Here is a 15,796-nt window from a genome sequence, read left to right as displayed (position 1 = left end):
ATCCCCAACAAAATTTGAAAACTTTATCAAATATTGAGACTCACCAATCCACTAGTGGTACACTTGGTAATTCATCCGTCTTTCTCAATCTCCCTTGGTCCTTGGATCATTAGCTTTGCTTCAACTAATCACATATCTTGTAATTGCTTTTACTACTATTTTTGTTAATTAGCCCTTTGTAATTATTGTCATTGGTTCACAAACACAGGCTTGGGACATTGGTACCAAAACCCCTCCGATTTTGTCTTCATGTCCTTCATAGTCCTTTTAATTTACAATAGGTTACTTGATTAACCCAATCCCATGATATTATTCTCACAATATAATGGTACCTTGCAACATCAGATGTCAAGCCGAACAATTGGCATCAAATGTGAGTCATATTGTCTTTACTATCTCTCCCCATCACCATCATTATGTGCATTAGCATAAAGCAACATCTTGGATTTGTTGCTCAAGGGGGAATCGTTTAATTGGTTTCTCATATGCAGGTCCCGATATGGTTTTTGGTATTTCAGATTATCATCCACTAGTTTGGAATGCTACATTATTCTCTTTTTAAACATCATTCTCTCCAAGGATGTATCTATCTCACTGTATATGAGGACGCATTGTTATCATAGACAAAGATAAGGAGGGCGTTATACAACTAAATATCTTGCTCAAAAGTTCCATACAAAGATCTTGGATACCATAGGAATTTTCTTGGTACATAAGTGGATAACTAATAGGATATAATATGATAGGATATAAGGTGATAGGATATAATGGGTTTGGGATAGAAGGAAGAATTGTTTGACAATTACTTAGTGAGTGGGAAGGGAAAGGGAGACTTTATAAATAGTGTGTTTTCTGTACAGGGGGGATTATTCATTTTGTATTCTTTTGGTATAGACTGGATTGTTCCAGTGGAGGGGGAGAGGCTTCCTTGGGGGTGATTCTTTGTACATTGTTTCACTCATACATCAGTAATATACATACTGTTTTGTGTCTTTTCGTGTGCTTGAGAGTCGAGGAGTGTTGATCGGCTTCTTGACAAAAGAAGCCTATCAAGTTTGGTCCGACCTGCCAGATAGCCTTAGAAGAGGACTGCCGAATAGCCTTAGGAGAGGAATGTCGGATATCCTTAGGAGAGGACTGTCGAATCAAGAAGTGATCAAGAAAGGGTGGAAGCATGGAAGGAAGAGACAATACCTTGGAGACGAGGGCCAGCGAATAAAAAATGGGATGGCATAATGGAGAAGAGATATCCAAGAAATAAAAGAAATGTTGCAAGAAATCAAGATTCACATAAAGGGCTCAGAAAGAAGTGAGAAATCTATCATAAAAGGAAAGAAAGATGGTTCAGAGGAAGAGCTGGAGGAAGACAGGGTAAAAGTGCAATGGAATTGGAGGAAGCAAGTAGAGGTACTGATAAGGAGGTTCAGAGTAAGAGATAGAGGTTCTGTTTTTGAGAAGTTAGCCCAAACTACAGAAGTCTCAGAAGGTGTTGTTGTAAGGATGGATAACGTGAAAATATTGGAATTAAAGAAGAAAATATATGTGAAGAGGAAGGCAATGACGAAAATTGTGATGTGGCGACTGTGGAGAAAGTGGCAGAAGTTGCTGCTATAAGGGTGGATAATGTGACAAATGTTGGTAGGGAAAATACATCAGGTGAAGACCATGATGGGAAGGCTGAGACTCTTGCTTCTCCAAGTAAAGCTACAAAAGTTGTTGTTTGTAGTGAAGATAAAGTGGTAGGTTTTGGTGGGTATGTCAAAACAATGAAGAAAGGCGAAGAAATGTTGAGGCCTGGGGTTGAAACAGTGGTGTCAGGAAGTGACCTAGTTGTGGTATGGGTGTCCATGGGTGCATCCACTAGGGTTGTTACAGATCCATATCCTGAAATTCCTGAGGTTATAACACCTGCAGATCTAGCTTCTAGCAATGGCCACAAAGGAATTTCCAGGTTTCTTGCAGAATCTTTATTAACTAGCCATCTTATATTACTCATAATGGTGGAAGGTAAAGATGGTAGGAAAGAAACTTCAGGAATGTTAGAGGTCACCAGAGCAAACTGTGATACTCATACTTTACAATGTAAGAGGTCACCATGTCAAAAAGCAGTATAGAACAGTCATATGGTCCAAGGGAATCTTGGAAAAGGAGCAGTTCTTATTAATGGAAGAGAAGAAGTCATGGGAGGATTTGCCACCACCCAAGCCTCCAGATCTAAACTTGCAAGCAGTAACCAGTGGGTTCCCTTCATATGATAACACGTTGATGAAGATGACCCATGAGATCAAGTTTCACGGTTCCAACCTTGAGGACAAGGTTGTTTTGCAGTGGGGTGTAATGATAGGATATAATATTATAGGATATAAGGTGATAGGATATCATGGGTTTAGGATCGAAGGAAGAATTGTTTGTCAGTTAGTTAGTGAGAGGGAAGGGGAAGAAAGACTTTATAAATAATGTGTGTTCTGTACAGGGGGGGATCATTCATTTTGTATTCTTTTGGTATAGACTGGATTGTTCCAGTGGAGGGAGAGAGGCTTCCTTGGGAGGTGATTCTTTGTACATTGTTTCACTCATACATCAATAATATACATAATGTTTTGTGTCTTTTCGTGTGTGCTTGAGAGTTAAGGAGTGTTGATCAGCTTCTTGACAAAAGAAGCCTATCAATAACCTAGGATGGTTTGGTTATATCTCTTGGGTTTGTTGCTTAAGAATTCCACCTATGCATGGTTTGGGCACTTTTGGACTATCACCTAGCAATTTTGTATAATACATTTTTCTCTGTTTCATTGTGATTCTCTACATGCATCCAACTCATTGTATATGTGTACGCATTGTTAAGAAAGACACTATGTGACAGACAATATATTGCTTAAAAGTATCATATATAAGATCTTGGCCACCTAAGGTATTTCCTTGGTATAGAAGTGGACAATCCACGGATGGTTTGGTTATATCAAAGGGAAAAGATGCTTTCCACATTCTAGAAGAACTGGGGATGATAAACTAAGCCTTGGAAATACCAATGGATCCGAGTGTCAAATTTCCACTTGGCCAACTAGAACCATATTCTAATCCTAGGAGATACAGAAGGTTAGTTGGCGGACTAAATTACCTCTTTGTGACTCATCCTAACTTCTCTTTTGCTATGGCATAGTAAGTCAATATTTAAATTCTCCCCGTTACGACAATTGGGATATCATTGTGTGATCCTAAGTATATTAAGAATGCCTTCGAAAAACTCATATGGATAAAAGCAACTCCTCAAAAAGCTCAAATTGGAAGAGAGCTCCTAAATGCACCTTGCACATGACAACAAGGCAGCATTACAAATTTCCTTTAATCATATCTTTCATGATAGGACTAAACATATTGAGGTAGATTGTTACTTTCTAAGGAACAATCGGAGTCTAGATCACCACTAAACTTGTCAATCCTAGTGAACAATTGGCTAACTAGATCACCAAGAATCCATTACCTTTGTAGTACTCATAACATACGAGTTACATGCTTCAACATGAGAAAGAGTATTATAATATAGAGATGTAAGAACCTAGTCTTATACAATCACAAACATCAAGATTATATATATACTATTAGGATTGCTTTTATTTACTCTAATGACTTTGTTATTAGAGCATATCATATCCTATATTTGTTGTATTGATTCCTTTTTCACAAAATAAATAAGGCACCTCTGATGTTTAAAAGAACACGGTTTCAACTTAATGTTTCTCTCTTACCTAGAGTTTAATATTCTTTATGTATGTTGAAATGTAATGTATTTTAGTAGTAGGCTTTTTAGGAGCCTTCTGTTTTTTGTTTTATGCTGAACTACTATTCATATCTCTTATATAAGTATGATTAGTGATGTATTAGGGTTAAGAGAAAATAATAATAAAGTTTTGGTTTCTCTCCCAACTCTTAAGTATATAGATAAATCATAATTATTATAAAAAAGAAAAAATGAATTTTACATCCAATTGAAAGAATAATAAGGAGTACCTCTTCATTTGATAGGAATGGTAATACCGGAATAAGAACCTCGGCGTCCTGTATAGAATCAACAAACTATTAACCATAATCCTAAGTTTCAATGTGAAACTGCTAAGACAACAATTCACAATACCTTGAGTTTTGAATCATGCAACCTTTTCACAGTGCTTATTAAATCCTTAGAAGGGATCGTACCATCTGTAAGTGTATGCAACACCTAACATTTCAATGTAAAATTATCAATATTCAATATATATCAAAAATTTCAAACCAATGAAATATTATACAAGGTAAAACAGTAAACCTGCATTAGAAGATTCTCGCTTCCGTTTGGAGGATCCGAAATAGTTTCAAGGAGATCTAAAGATGAACCCATAGTTCGTACTAGTATTGGGATTTGTCGATGCACTGCCTGTGGCATACAAGAAATTATGTAACTTATAGACAGAACATTAGTTGATAATAGTCACTAGATCCCAAATTTTAAAAACCGAAACCTGCTTCACTGCCTTTGATGTGCATCTATAGATGACAAATATTTGGCGAAAGAGAGAATGTTTCTGCCATCATAGAAGATCCAAATGTATTACTTCCAATTGAATAACAAAACATAAGTCACATAGTATCAAAGCATGTATACTAGGGAAAATAAACAATACCTTTGTACACAAAGCAAAATACAATGACATGCACCTCTGAGCCTCAGAAACTGAATCTGGTGAGACACTCTCAGATGTGCATGATTGACGATTATCTGAGACATCTTTAGTGCTGCCACTCAATGATGATTGTTCGTTTGAAACCTTTTCAACATCAGGTCCCTGAAAATGAAAAGACAAAAGCAAAGTATCATATCAAGTTCAACAACAAAAATGACATTAACTTGCCATCCAGAGGACTCACTGACAAAAAGTAAATCCATGCATGTGTGAATACCTTTTGTGAATCAGCAATGGACCCTTCAGCATCTGTTAATTCTGAAACATCGTTACTTGTAACTGAGAAAAGCATTTCCTTTGCAAAATCTTCTATTTGCTGAGAAATGGATGACAAAGGATAAAGCTTATTTGCCACCTGCAAGAAGAGCTCAAATTGACAAATGCTGATACGCATTCAACTGAGTGATTCAACAGGAATTTATACTGTACATACCAGACGTATAGCCTTCATACGCACTTCTTCCAAGTGATGCACTGCACTCTTTCATTTGAAAAGAAAAAATTCAAAATTAAGAGATCAGAATTAAGGCCAACAAATTACAATCACAAGGGAAAGCAAGGTTTGAAAATTCAGTTTCTAGAATTCAAGTAGAAAAGGAATGGGCAATTATCATAAAGCCACCTCTTAAAGTTCTAAACATATGAAGAAAGAAAATCAATAGAGATTGTGAATTATGAACAACAACCAAAACTAAAATAGCGCAAAAGTTTGTACAACAAAAGTAGGATGGACAAACCTGTAGAGCAATTTGTAAGCAAGTATCTCGGATCGGAGGCCTAAGAAGAATCAAACTCCATACAGCACTTAGACCTTGAGTAACTCTATCCGCATTCAGTGACTGTAATTCCTTTTCACCTCTATCCCCATTTCCGGGAGAACACATGTTTTCTAAAATTTTAAGAACCGATTTTGGTAAATAAGGAGATTCACCAAGCAATTTACTCAATGATTTATCTGAAGGTGGAAAGGAATCTCTAAGTGCTTCTGCCTGCATTTGAAGTGAACCAAAATCTCAACTCATGCCTTGTAAATGGAGACAAAAGAATCAAGAAAGAAAACCACAGACCACTGTAAAAAGGAATTTTTCGTATACAGAAGCTGCAGTAGTGGAAGAAAAGAAGTCAGGCTCCTCTTCAGCCTCACCAAATAATCTGTAGAGGACACGTAATGTCAACTCATGTCCCTGACACATTAGGTAATCATTGTCAACAGTGTCTATCAAGTCTATTAAGATATTAGACATCTAACTGCTAGACACATTAACTGTGTAAACAAATCTATAAGATATTACATGTCCAACAACAAGATGTTTACAGTACTTAAGATTGAAAAGAAATAATTCTTGAGGGCTTAATTGATCCCTCTCACAATCTTCTATTTATAAGAATAAATTGATACACAAATACATGATAAATAGGGTAATCCTAGACACAATATAATCATGATAAATAGGGTAACCCTTGACACACTATAATGATAATAAAATAGAATAAATATCCTAACACTCCCCCTCAAGCTGGAGCATACAAATTGTATGTACCAAGCTTGGAACAAATAAACTCAATCCGAGGACCCCTTAATGACTTAGTCAATACATCTGCGAGTTGATCGTTTGACCCAATAAACTCAGTACATATTTCTTTGGTCAACAACTTTTCACGAACAAAATGACAATCAATTTCTATATGTTTAGTCCTCTCGTGAAACACTGGATTTGATGCAATGTGGAGAGCAGCTTGATTGTCGCAATACATCTTCATAGTATGGATGTCACAAAATTTAAGCTCTTGAAGGAATTGTTTCACCCATATAAGTTCACATGTTAATGATGCCATTGCCCTATACTCAGCTTCCGCGGTTGATCGAGCTACTACATTCTGTTTCTTACTTTTCCATGAAATAATGTTTCCTCCCAGAAAAACACAATATCCTGTTGTAGACCGTCTATCAATAGGTGAACCTGCCCAATCTGCATCACAATACCCAGAGACATGAATGCTTCCTTTATCTTCATATAACAATCCTTGCCCGGGAGCCTTCTTTACATACCTTAGAATGCGAATGAGAGCATTCCAATGGTCAACACATGGAGCCTGCATGAACTGACTAACCACTCCAACTGCAAAGGATAGATCTGGCCTTGTAATAGTGAGATAAATCAGTTTGCCAACCAGCCTCCTATACCTCTCTGGATCGGAGAATAATTTACCTTCTTCTGTCCTTAATTTCTGGTTTGGGTCCATGGGACTGTCTACCGGTCTACAATCAATCATGCCTGTTTCTTGTAATATATCAAGAGCATACTTCCTTTGGGAGATTACAACTCCATCTTTTGATTGCGCTACTTCAATGCCTAAAAAGTATTTGAGACTTCCAAGATCCTTGGTTTGAAAATGTCTACACAAGTACTCTTTTAGTTGAGATATTCCAACAACATCATTTCCTGTAATGACAATATCATCAACATATACTATTAAGTAAACACATTTCCCGAGAGAAGAATGACAATAAAAAACTGAATGGTCTGCTTCACTGCGTTTTAGCCCAAATTTTTGAACAATGGAGCTAAACTTTCCAAACCAAGCACGTGGGGATTGCTTCAGGCCATATAGAGATCGATGCAATTTGCATACCATACCAGACTCCCCCTGAGCAACAAACCCAGGAGGTTGCTCCATATAAACTTCTTCCTCAAGATCACCATGTAGGAAGGCATTCTTGATATCCAATTAATGAAGTGGCCAGTGACGAATGGCTGCCATGGCAAAGAAGAGACGAATAGTAGTCATCTTGGCTACAGGAGAGAAAGTGTCACAATAATCAAGACCATAAACCTGAGTGTAACCTTTGGCAACAAGCCGAGCTTTGAGCCGATCAATTTCACCATCAGGACCAACTTTAACTGCATACACTCATCGACAACCAACCGCCTTTTTTCCTGGGGGAAGGGGCACCAGCTCCCAAGTATTACTGTGGTCAAGAGCCTGCATTTCTGCAATCATAGCTTGTCGCCATCCAGGATGATCACGTGCTTCTTTCACATTCTTGGGTATAACAACAGAGGACACTGAGGATAAAAGAGAAAAATAGGAGGGCGACAATCGATGATAGCTTAGAAAATTATAAATGGGATGAGGGTTCCGAGTGGAACGAGTACCTTTTCTGAGGGCAATAGGCCATGCTGAATCATTTGTACCAGGAGGCGTGGGAGGAGGTGACGAGGGAGAAGAATCTGAAGTAGGAGATTCACCATTGTCTTGGGGAGGTGGACTATCCATTGAGGCCCTGTGTGGGATGATCTCAGTATGTGGAGAAACAGGTGTAGAAGGATTGTGATCAAGACTTGGAATGACAGAGACAGTGGAGCTATTTGACTCAGGCATTGGAATAGGAAGGACTTGCTGGAGGATAGAAACATCCTGAACAGATGGAGAGAAGTAAGGAGTCTGTTCAAAGAATGTGACATTGGCAGACATGTAATACTTCTTAGTTTCAGGAGAGTAACACCGATATCCTTTTTGAAGTCGAGAATAGCCTAAGAAGACACATTTGAGAGCGCGAGCGGAGAGTTTGTCTAGACCTGGAGACATGTCATGAACAAAACATACACAGCCAAACACTCGGGGAGATGTATGAAAGAGAGGATCATTAGGAAACAAAATGGAGAAAGGGACTTTATTACCAAGAGAGGAGGAGGGCATCCTATTAATAAGATAACATGAAGTTAAGATGGCATCCCCCAGTGATGGACACGAATATGGGCACCAAGCAAAAGGGTACGAGCAGTTTCAACCAAGTGTCTATTTTTTCGTTCTGCTATACCATTTTGTTGTGGTGTATGAGGACAAGTAGACTGATGTAAGATACCATGGGAACTCAAGATGGCAGAAAAGGAGGATGAGAAATACTCTTTTGCATTATCAGTTCTTAATATTTTGATTACTTGACCAAATTGATTCTTGATTTCATTCAAAAAGGATGTAAAGATAGCTAACAATTCAGAACGATTTTTCATAAGATAAACCCAAGTACATCTTGAATATTCATCAATAAAGGTAACAAAATATCTAAAACCAAAGGAGGAGATACGACTAGGTCCCCATATATCAGAATGGATGATGGAAAAACTAGAATTACATATTGATTGAGACCTTTTAGGAAAGGAAGATCTAACATGTTTTCCTAATTGACATGACTCACATTCTAAAGTTTGGAGACCACTAAGTTCAGGACACATCTTTTTTAATTTGGACAAATGAGGATGGCCAAGTCGATCATGTAGCACTTTAGGATTAGGAGCAGCAACACAAGACACCCTTGGACGAGATCCAAAATGGTATAATCCGCCAGCTTCATATCCTTCTCCAATCTGTCTCCCCGAACCACGCTCCTGTATAACAAAAGATTTATGATCAAAGGTTATTGAACAATTTAACATTTTAGTCAACTGGCTTAAGGAAATTAAATTAAAAGGACAATTAGGGACAAAAAGGACTGAGTTGAGACTGAGGGAGGGAGACAAAGAAACATGACCGACTCCTTTGGAAGAAGTTTTAGATCCATTTGCAAGGGTTATGAAATGAGGTTTTTCTCGAAAGGAAATAGATGAGAACAAAGAGGTATTACCAGAAATGTGATCAGAAGCACCTGAGTCAATTACCCATGAATTTTGACATTCCATAGATTGAGAAACGCAGGTTGTTGATGTATTGGGAGATTGAGATGGTTGTGCCAAGCTGTTAGACTTTAACCTTAAATACTCTTCATATTCATCCTCAGAAAACATAGAAGTGGAGGTTTCAGTTTTCGAAGTGGAAGTTTCAGTCTTCGAAATATTGGCGGTTTTGGAAGGGAAACCATGTAAGAAGTAGCAATTCTCTTGAGTATGACCCATCCTTTTACAATATGTGCATTGAGTACGTCCCCGACCTCCTCGTCCTCCTCCTCTAGTGCCACGTCCTCCTCTTCCTCGTGTGGCAACCATGACAGATGGTTCCACTAGTTCATGCGCTTCTTGAGTTTGAGATACCGGGACACGCAGAAGGCGAGTGGTCAATGTTTCCATAGAGGGAACCTCATGACTAGTTAGAAGTTGATCTCTGAGATGATCAAAATCGGGATGTAGGGCACGAAGGATCAACACCATGTAAAATTTGTCTAGTTTCTTTTTGATATCCTCTAATGGATCTACTTCCAAAAACATCCTAAGTTCTTCGACAGCAGATTGGGCTTCAGCCATGAAGGACACCATATCATGGTCTGCCATTTTAAGAGATGCAAGCTTGTTCGTAGTGTCATAGAGACGTTGAATATCGTTGGCATAAATGCTTTGGGCTTTCTTCCAAAAGGAGTGACAAGTTTTGAAAGCCCTCAAAGATACAAGAAGTTTGGGTTCCACTGATTGCCATAACAGGGTACACAACTGGAAATCTGCTTGTTTCCACTGATCAGCTTTTTCAGTAGGCACATGGCTTCCATCTCGCTCAAGGTGGTCATAATGCCCTTGGCCAAGGAACCACATTTCAACAGCAGCAGACCATGATAGATAATTTTTTCCATTTAGCTTCTCGGAGGTAATTGATGGACTTCCAGAGAAGGAAAGAGTACTGCCAGACGCCATCTCTGAAGAAGACAAATAGTACTAGCGAGGAACAAGAAAACCCTAAGGGTTTAGACGAAGGAAACTGTGACAGTGATGGACGACGGTGGCCGGCAACGGCGGGCGGTGAACGGCGGCCGGCGACGGACGACGGTGGCCGGCGGCGGCGACGGTGGCCGGCGGTTGACGGTGGCCGGCGGCGGGCAGCGGCGGACAGTGGCGGGCGACGAAGAACTATGGCGCCGGACAGATATATATTACGAGACAGAAACCAGAGCGGGATCGACCCGCTCTGATACCAACTTAAGATTGAAAAGAAATAATTCTTGAGGGCTTAATTGATCCCTCTCACAATCTTCTATTTATAAGAATAAATTGATACACAAATACATGATAAATAGGGTAATCCTAGACACAATATAATCATGATAAATAGGGTAACCCTTGACACACTATAATGATAATAAAATAGAATAAATATCCTAACAACAGTCATCCCACATACATGATTTAGCTAGAGAAACAACAGTATTTGTCAGCAATGACAATTTATTATTCCATATTTCGCAGATTATAACTAAAGTGCGTAATGTCAATATACTTGAATCATAAGAAACTAATTATATCCAAGAATAATAGGGATCTGATTATATTAAGTCTATTAAGATATTAGACATCTAACTGCTAGACACATTAACTGTGTAAACAAATCTATAAGATATTACATGTCCAACAACAAGATGTTTACAGTCATCCCACATACATGATTTAGCTAGAGAAACAACAGTATTTGTCAGCAATGACAATTTATTATTCCATATTTCGCAGATTATAACTAAAGTGCGTAATGTCAATATACTTGAATCATAAGAAACTAATTATATCCAAGAATAATAGGGATCTGATTATATTAAGTCTATTAAGATATTAGACATCTAACTGCTAGACACATTAACTGTGTAAACAAATCTATCAGATATTACATGTCCAACAACAAGATGTTTACAGTCATCCCACATACATGATTTAGCTAGAGAAACAACAGTATTTGTCAGCAATGACAATTTATTATTCCATATTTCGCAGATTATAACTAAAGTGCGTAATGTCAATATACTTGAATCATAAGAAACTAATTATATCCAAGAATAATAGGGATCTGATTATATTAAGAATAATAGGGATCTGATTATATTAAGTCTATTAAGATATTAGACATCTAACTGCTAGACACATTAACTGTGTAAACAAATCTATCAGATATTACATGTCCAACAACAAGATGTTTACAGTCATCCCATATACATGATTTAGCTAGAGAAACAACAGTATTTGTCAGCAATGACAATTTATTATTCCATATTTCGCAGATTATAACTAAAGTGCGTAATGTCAATATGCTTGAATCATAAGAAACTAATTATATCCAAGAATAATAGGGATCTGATTATATTAAGTATAGCAGGACTCACAAACAACGCTAAGGAGATCACAATTTATTTTTCAAACACTTAAAGACAGGTGCACTGACAGCAATGTAGTGCATGTGGATCATATCATTGTCACTGATGATAAATGGAAGGAACAACAACTCTTAAGTCAACATTTAGCATTGCAGTTTGAGATAAAAACTCTGAAGAGGCTGAAATATTTTTAGGAGCTCCAAGAAAGGTATTTTCATTTCTCAACGAAAATGTCATAGATTTGCTTAACGAAACGGTTATGACAACTTGTAAATCTACAAGATAGAGTAAATCTACAAGTATTTTATGCTTAGTTGGGAAATCAATTTATGTCTCATGCAAGGCAAGATATTACATCTGTTGTTGGTTTGGTCAGCCAATTTATGCACTGTGCAACAGAAGCAAATTCATAGGCCACTTATAGAATTTTGCAATCTCTTAAGGTCACACCACGTAGAAGAATTTAATATAGAAGAAATGGGAATACAAATATTTGAAGCCTACATTGGCTTTGACAATGCAGGGACAATAACTGAGGAGAACTACTTCTGTAAATTGTACCTTTCTTGGAAGAAACTTGGTAACTAACTTGGAGAAGTAAAATGCAAAATGTTATAGCATGATCTAGTGTTGAATCTGAATTTCGAGCTATGATAAAAGGTATATGTGAATTTGCTTTGGCTGAAAATGATCTTATAAAACTTGAAGATTAATTGGGAATGGACCTACGAAGCTCTATTGTGATAATAAACCACAATAGCCAATAATCTTGTTCAGCATGATTCAACAAAACACAATGAAGTGGACAGACATTTTTTAAAGGAAAAGTTGGACAGATTTGATTTGTACTCCACATGTACCTTCCTTCACAAGGTCAACATGCAGATGTTCTTTCTAAAGGATTGAGAAGTATTATAGAGATGTAAAAACATTCAGTTATTGAACTGGATGTTAGTTCATGTTTACCTTTCTCTTCCATATTCTTTTCTAATAAGCAGCCCAGTTTTTTATTAATATGCAAGCAAGGAATGGAAAAAAGTCTTTCTCCAGCCTGACGGGGATGTTGTAATAGTTCTTATTTTTTCTAAGTATTTGACTAGGTCCAATGTACTTTAGGAAGTTGTAATAGTTCAAATGTTCTCTTCAAAAGACTTGTAGTACCTATGTAACACTTCTGATTATTAATAGATCAATATGCTGGGTGGAAACCCAACTCAAGCATATTCAGAAAATAAGCCCTTCGTCTCTCTTCTCAAACTTCGTCTCTTTTAACAAATATCAATACAAATCTAATACAACTAAACATGTTTCTTTGATCCTTATATTCTCCACATCCAGAATGCCAGTCATTTCTTCTTTGATGAAACACGTATGACAAAATTGAATTGATTTGGATAACATGTCTCTAATGAAAGCTCTCCAAGTTCAGACTTTCAAAATGCAATTGAGCTAAGGAACCAACACTTTCAAAACCAGTTCATAATTGATTTTATGAAAAAACAAGCCTACTCTCTTTATCAGAAAGAAAAAAAAAAATAGGCACTTTAGGATGTCTGTAAACATGAAATTGATGGAACATGTGTGAAAAAAGAAGGAAGATAACATGCAATATTAGACTTCATCTCATAATTATTGGCCACTGACAAGGAGCTGCGTCAAAGCTAAGTAAAAAAGGTTGATAAAGAAGCAGCAACATTTGAGACAAGAGCTCACCTCGTGACCAGTGTAATCAATTAAAATATGCTTCTGTAATAGTTTCCATGGGTCTAATTCCAAGGGAAACTGCAAAGAAAGAAGAGTGCATGGTATCAATTACAAAGTCGCTGGAAGAAAATACACACACAAACCATTACAAGAAAGAATTGACATTGATATCTTAAGGACGTCTGAATTACGTAAGTTGAAGCATTTAAGAATAGAAAGAGGCAAAGGATGGCGATTGTTAGAAACATCAGAAAATCAAATATGTCCAATGAACAATAACAATGCATTAAACTACTGATGAACTTTAGATCCTAATTTCTTGAAAATTAGAACTGAGACAGGTAAAATGAAAACATTTAATATTTAAATTAATACCATAGACAGTTAAAGGTTAAGGCAATCATAAATCATGTAATTCCTACAACGCTGGAGATAATATTTCCTTGTACAGTTTTAATTACATTCCATAATTAGGAGAAGAATTTGTTGGATTAAGAGGCTAACAGATTTTAGACTTATTGCACAGGATCTATCATAATTTAAGATTTTCCAGTATTAAGTCTTTTATATTATATTTAAGAGCAATTTCTTTTCTATGAATATTATCAGAAATAGTTTTTCTGAAATGGTACCAGAGCTCTAAAATCCTTGGGAGCCTGTGTAATATCATGCGCAGCCTGCACTGTGGCAAAACCACACCCATTTCTTTTTTTCCATCTATTCACCTGCGCAGCCTACATTACTGCAACACCACACCCCTTTCTTTCTTCCAATGTATTTCTTCTTGGCCTACATTGTCATACTTCAAAGCTCAAAAATGTCCAATACTCGGAAAACTCTAAACCAATTACACAATTTGGAATGCAGCAGATGCAGTTGTACTATCATGGTTGTGGAATGTCATGACACCATAGGTGAGTGGTGCTTACATGTACATGAAGACAGCTAAGATGGTATGGGACAGTTATAAAGCAAATTATTCCAAAGTTGGTGATGTTGCCAAAATCATTGAGATTATTAAGATGAGAGTCTCTAATACAAAACAAGGGAAACTCAGTCAGTTTGCCCATACTCAAGCAATGCCTTAAATTCCTCTAAAGAATGTGCCTAAGTAGTTGATTCTGGAACCACAGACCACATAACTCAATCATCTATACTGGGTTTATACTTATAGGCCCTGTCCAAGCAACAAAAGAATTGCACTTGCAGATGGAACTTTCATTATAGTTACTGGAAAAGGAGATATGATAAACCAGAATCCAATTCTGAAGGAAGTTTTGCATGTGCACAACTTGTCTGCCAATTTGATTTTTGTTCACAAGCTTACAATGGATTTACACTGTTTGGTATTTTTTAATCCTATAACTTGTCAATTTCAGGATCAGGGAACAAGGAAGCTAATTGGACTTGCTAGGGAAGACAATGGGCTTTTACCTCCTAGAAAATGTTAACAGGATGCATAGCATAAGAGTAAAATTCCTTTGTCTTTGCTGTCAGAAACAACTTTCTACAATGAAGAAAAAATTTAGTTATACCACCTTCATTTAGGTCACCCATCATTCAGTGCCCTAGAAATTATGTTTTCTAATTTATTTCAAAATGTTGACATAGAATGTTTAATTGTGATACATGTATATTTGCACAGCACAAGTGTGTTGACTTTCCCTATAGTAACAAAAGAATTATTGTTCCCTTTGCATAAATATACAGTTGTGTGGGGACCCGCTAAAATTTTGAACTTATCTGGGGCTAGTCGGTTTGTCATATTCATTGTCGACTGCACTCAAGGACTATCAATATTTCTCGTGAAACAAAAAAGTGATGTGGGCCAATTTTTCAAAAGCTTCATCCAAATGATTAAAAATCAGTTTGGGTCAACCATTAAAAGAGTTCATCTAAATAGTGCCAAAGATTGTTTCAACCAAACACTGTCCTTCTTCAATGAACAAGAAGTAATTCATGAATCTTCTTGTCCAAACAACCCACAACAAAATGGAGTGGCAAAAAAATTTGGCAACTCATAAATGCAACTTGAGTCTCTTTTCTCTATAAAAGTGGCACAAAACAGTATTAGGGCGAAATTGTCCTTACTGCTACCTATTTGGTCAATCTTCTACACTCCATAACACTAAACAATAACAGTCTCATTCAACTATTTTCTAATTTCTTCCTCAACCTTGGAACAACAAATCATCTTGTACCTCGAGTTTTTGGCTATGTATCCTTTGCTCATGTTAATTATAATCATAGGGGGAAACTTGATCCTGAGATTATTAAGTGCAAATTTATTGGTTACTCACCTACCCAAAAG

The 15,796-nt window shown here is 37.0% G+C and overlaps 1 protein-coding gene across 3 annotated transcripts in view; it reads right to left on the bottom strand.

Annotated features, from left to right (window-relative positions):
• ESP4 (HEAT repeat-containing protein) overlaps positions 1-15,796 on the bottom strand; it is a 40,512-nt gene that overhangs the window by 14,373 nt on the left and 10,343 nt on the right. For all 3 annotated transcript variants that reach the window (XR_015782122.1, XM_088098583.1, XM_088098584.1), the window contains exons 10-19: positions 13,495-13,563; positions 5,786-5,902; positions 5,456-5,707; positions 5,152-5,199; positions 4,936-5,073; positions 4,659-4,820; positions 4,497-4,559; positions 4,304-4,411; positions 4,133-4,216; positions 4,009-4,056 (exon numbers count right to left, since the gene is read on the bottom strand). Coding sequence is in view for 2 of the 3 variants with exons in the window: in XM_088098583.1 (XP_087954709.1) it covers positions 4,009-4,056; positions 4,133-4,216; positions 4,304-4,411; positions 4,497-4,559; positions 4,659-4,820; positions 4,936-5,073; positions 5,152-5,199; positions 5,456-5,707; positions 5,786-5,902; positions 13,495-13,563 (1,089 nt within the window). In the remaining variant the exon portion in view is untranslated. The remainder of the gene's footprint in view (positions 1-4,008; positions 4,057-4,132; positions 4,217-4,303; positions 4,412-4,496; positions 4,560-4,658; positions 4,821-4,935; positions 5,074-5,151; positions 5,200-5,455; positions 5,708-5,785; positions 5,903-13,494; positions 13,564-15,796) is intronic.

This window comes from Vigna umbellata, chromosome 9 (assembly GCF_029865625.1).
Source record: "Vigna umbellata cultivar VRB3 chromosome 9, Vumbellata_1.0, whole genome shotgun sequence".
Taxonomy (NCBI): domain Eukaryota; kingdom Viridiplantae; phylum Streptophyta; class Magnoliopsida; order Fabales; family Fabaceae; genus Vigna; species Vigna umbellata.
The sequence above is the reverse complement of the archived record's forward strand: the minus strand, read 5'-3'. Positions and strand labels throughout refer to the sequence as shown.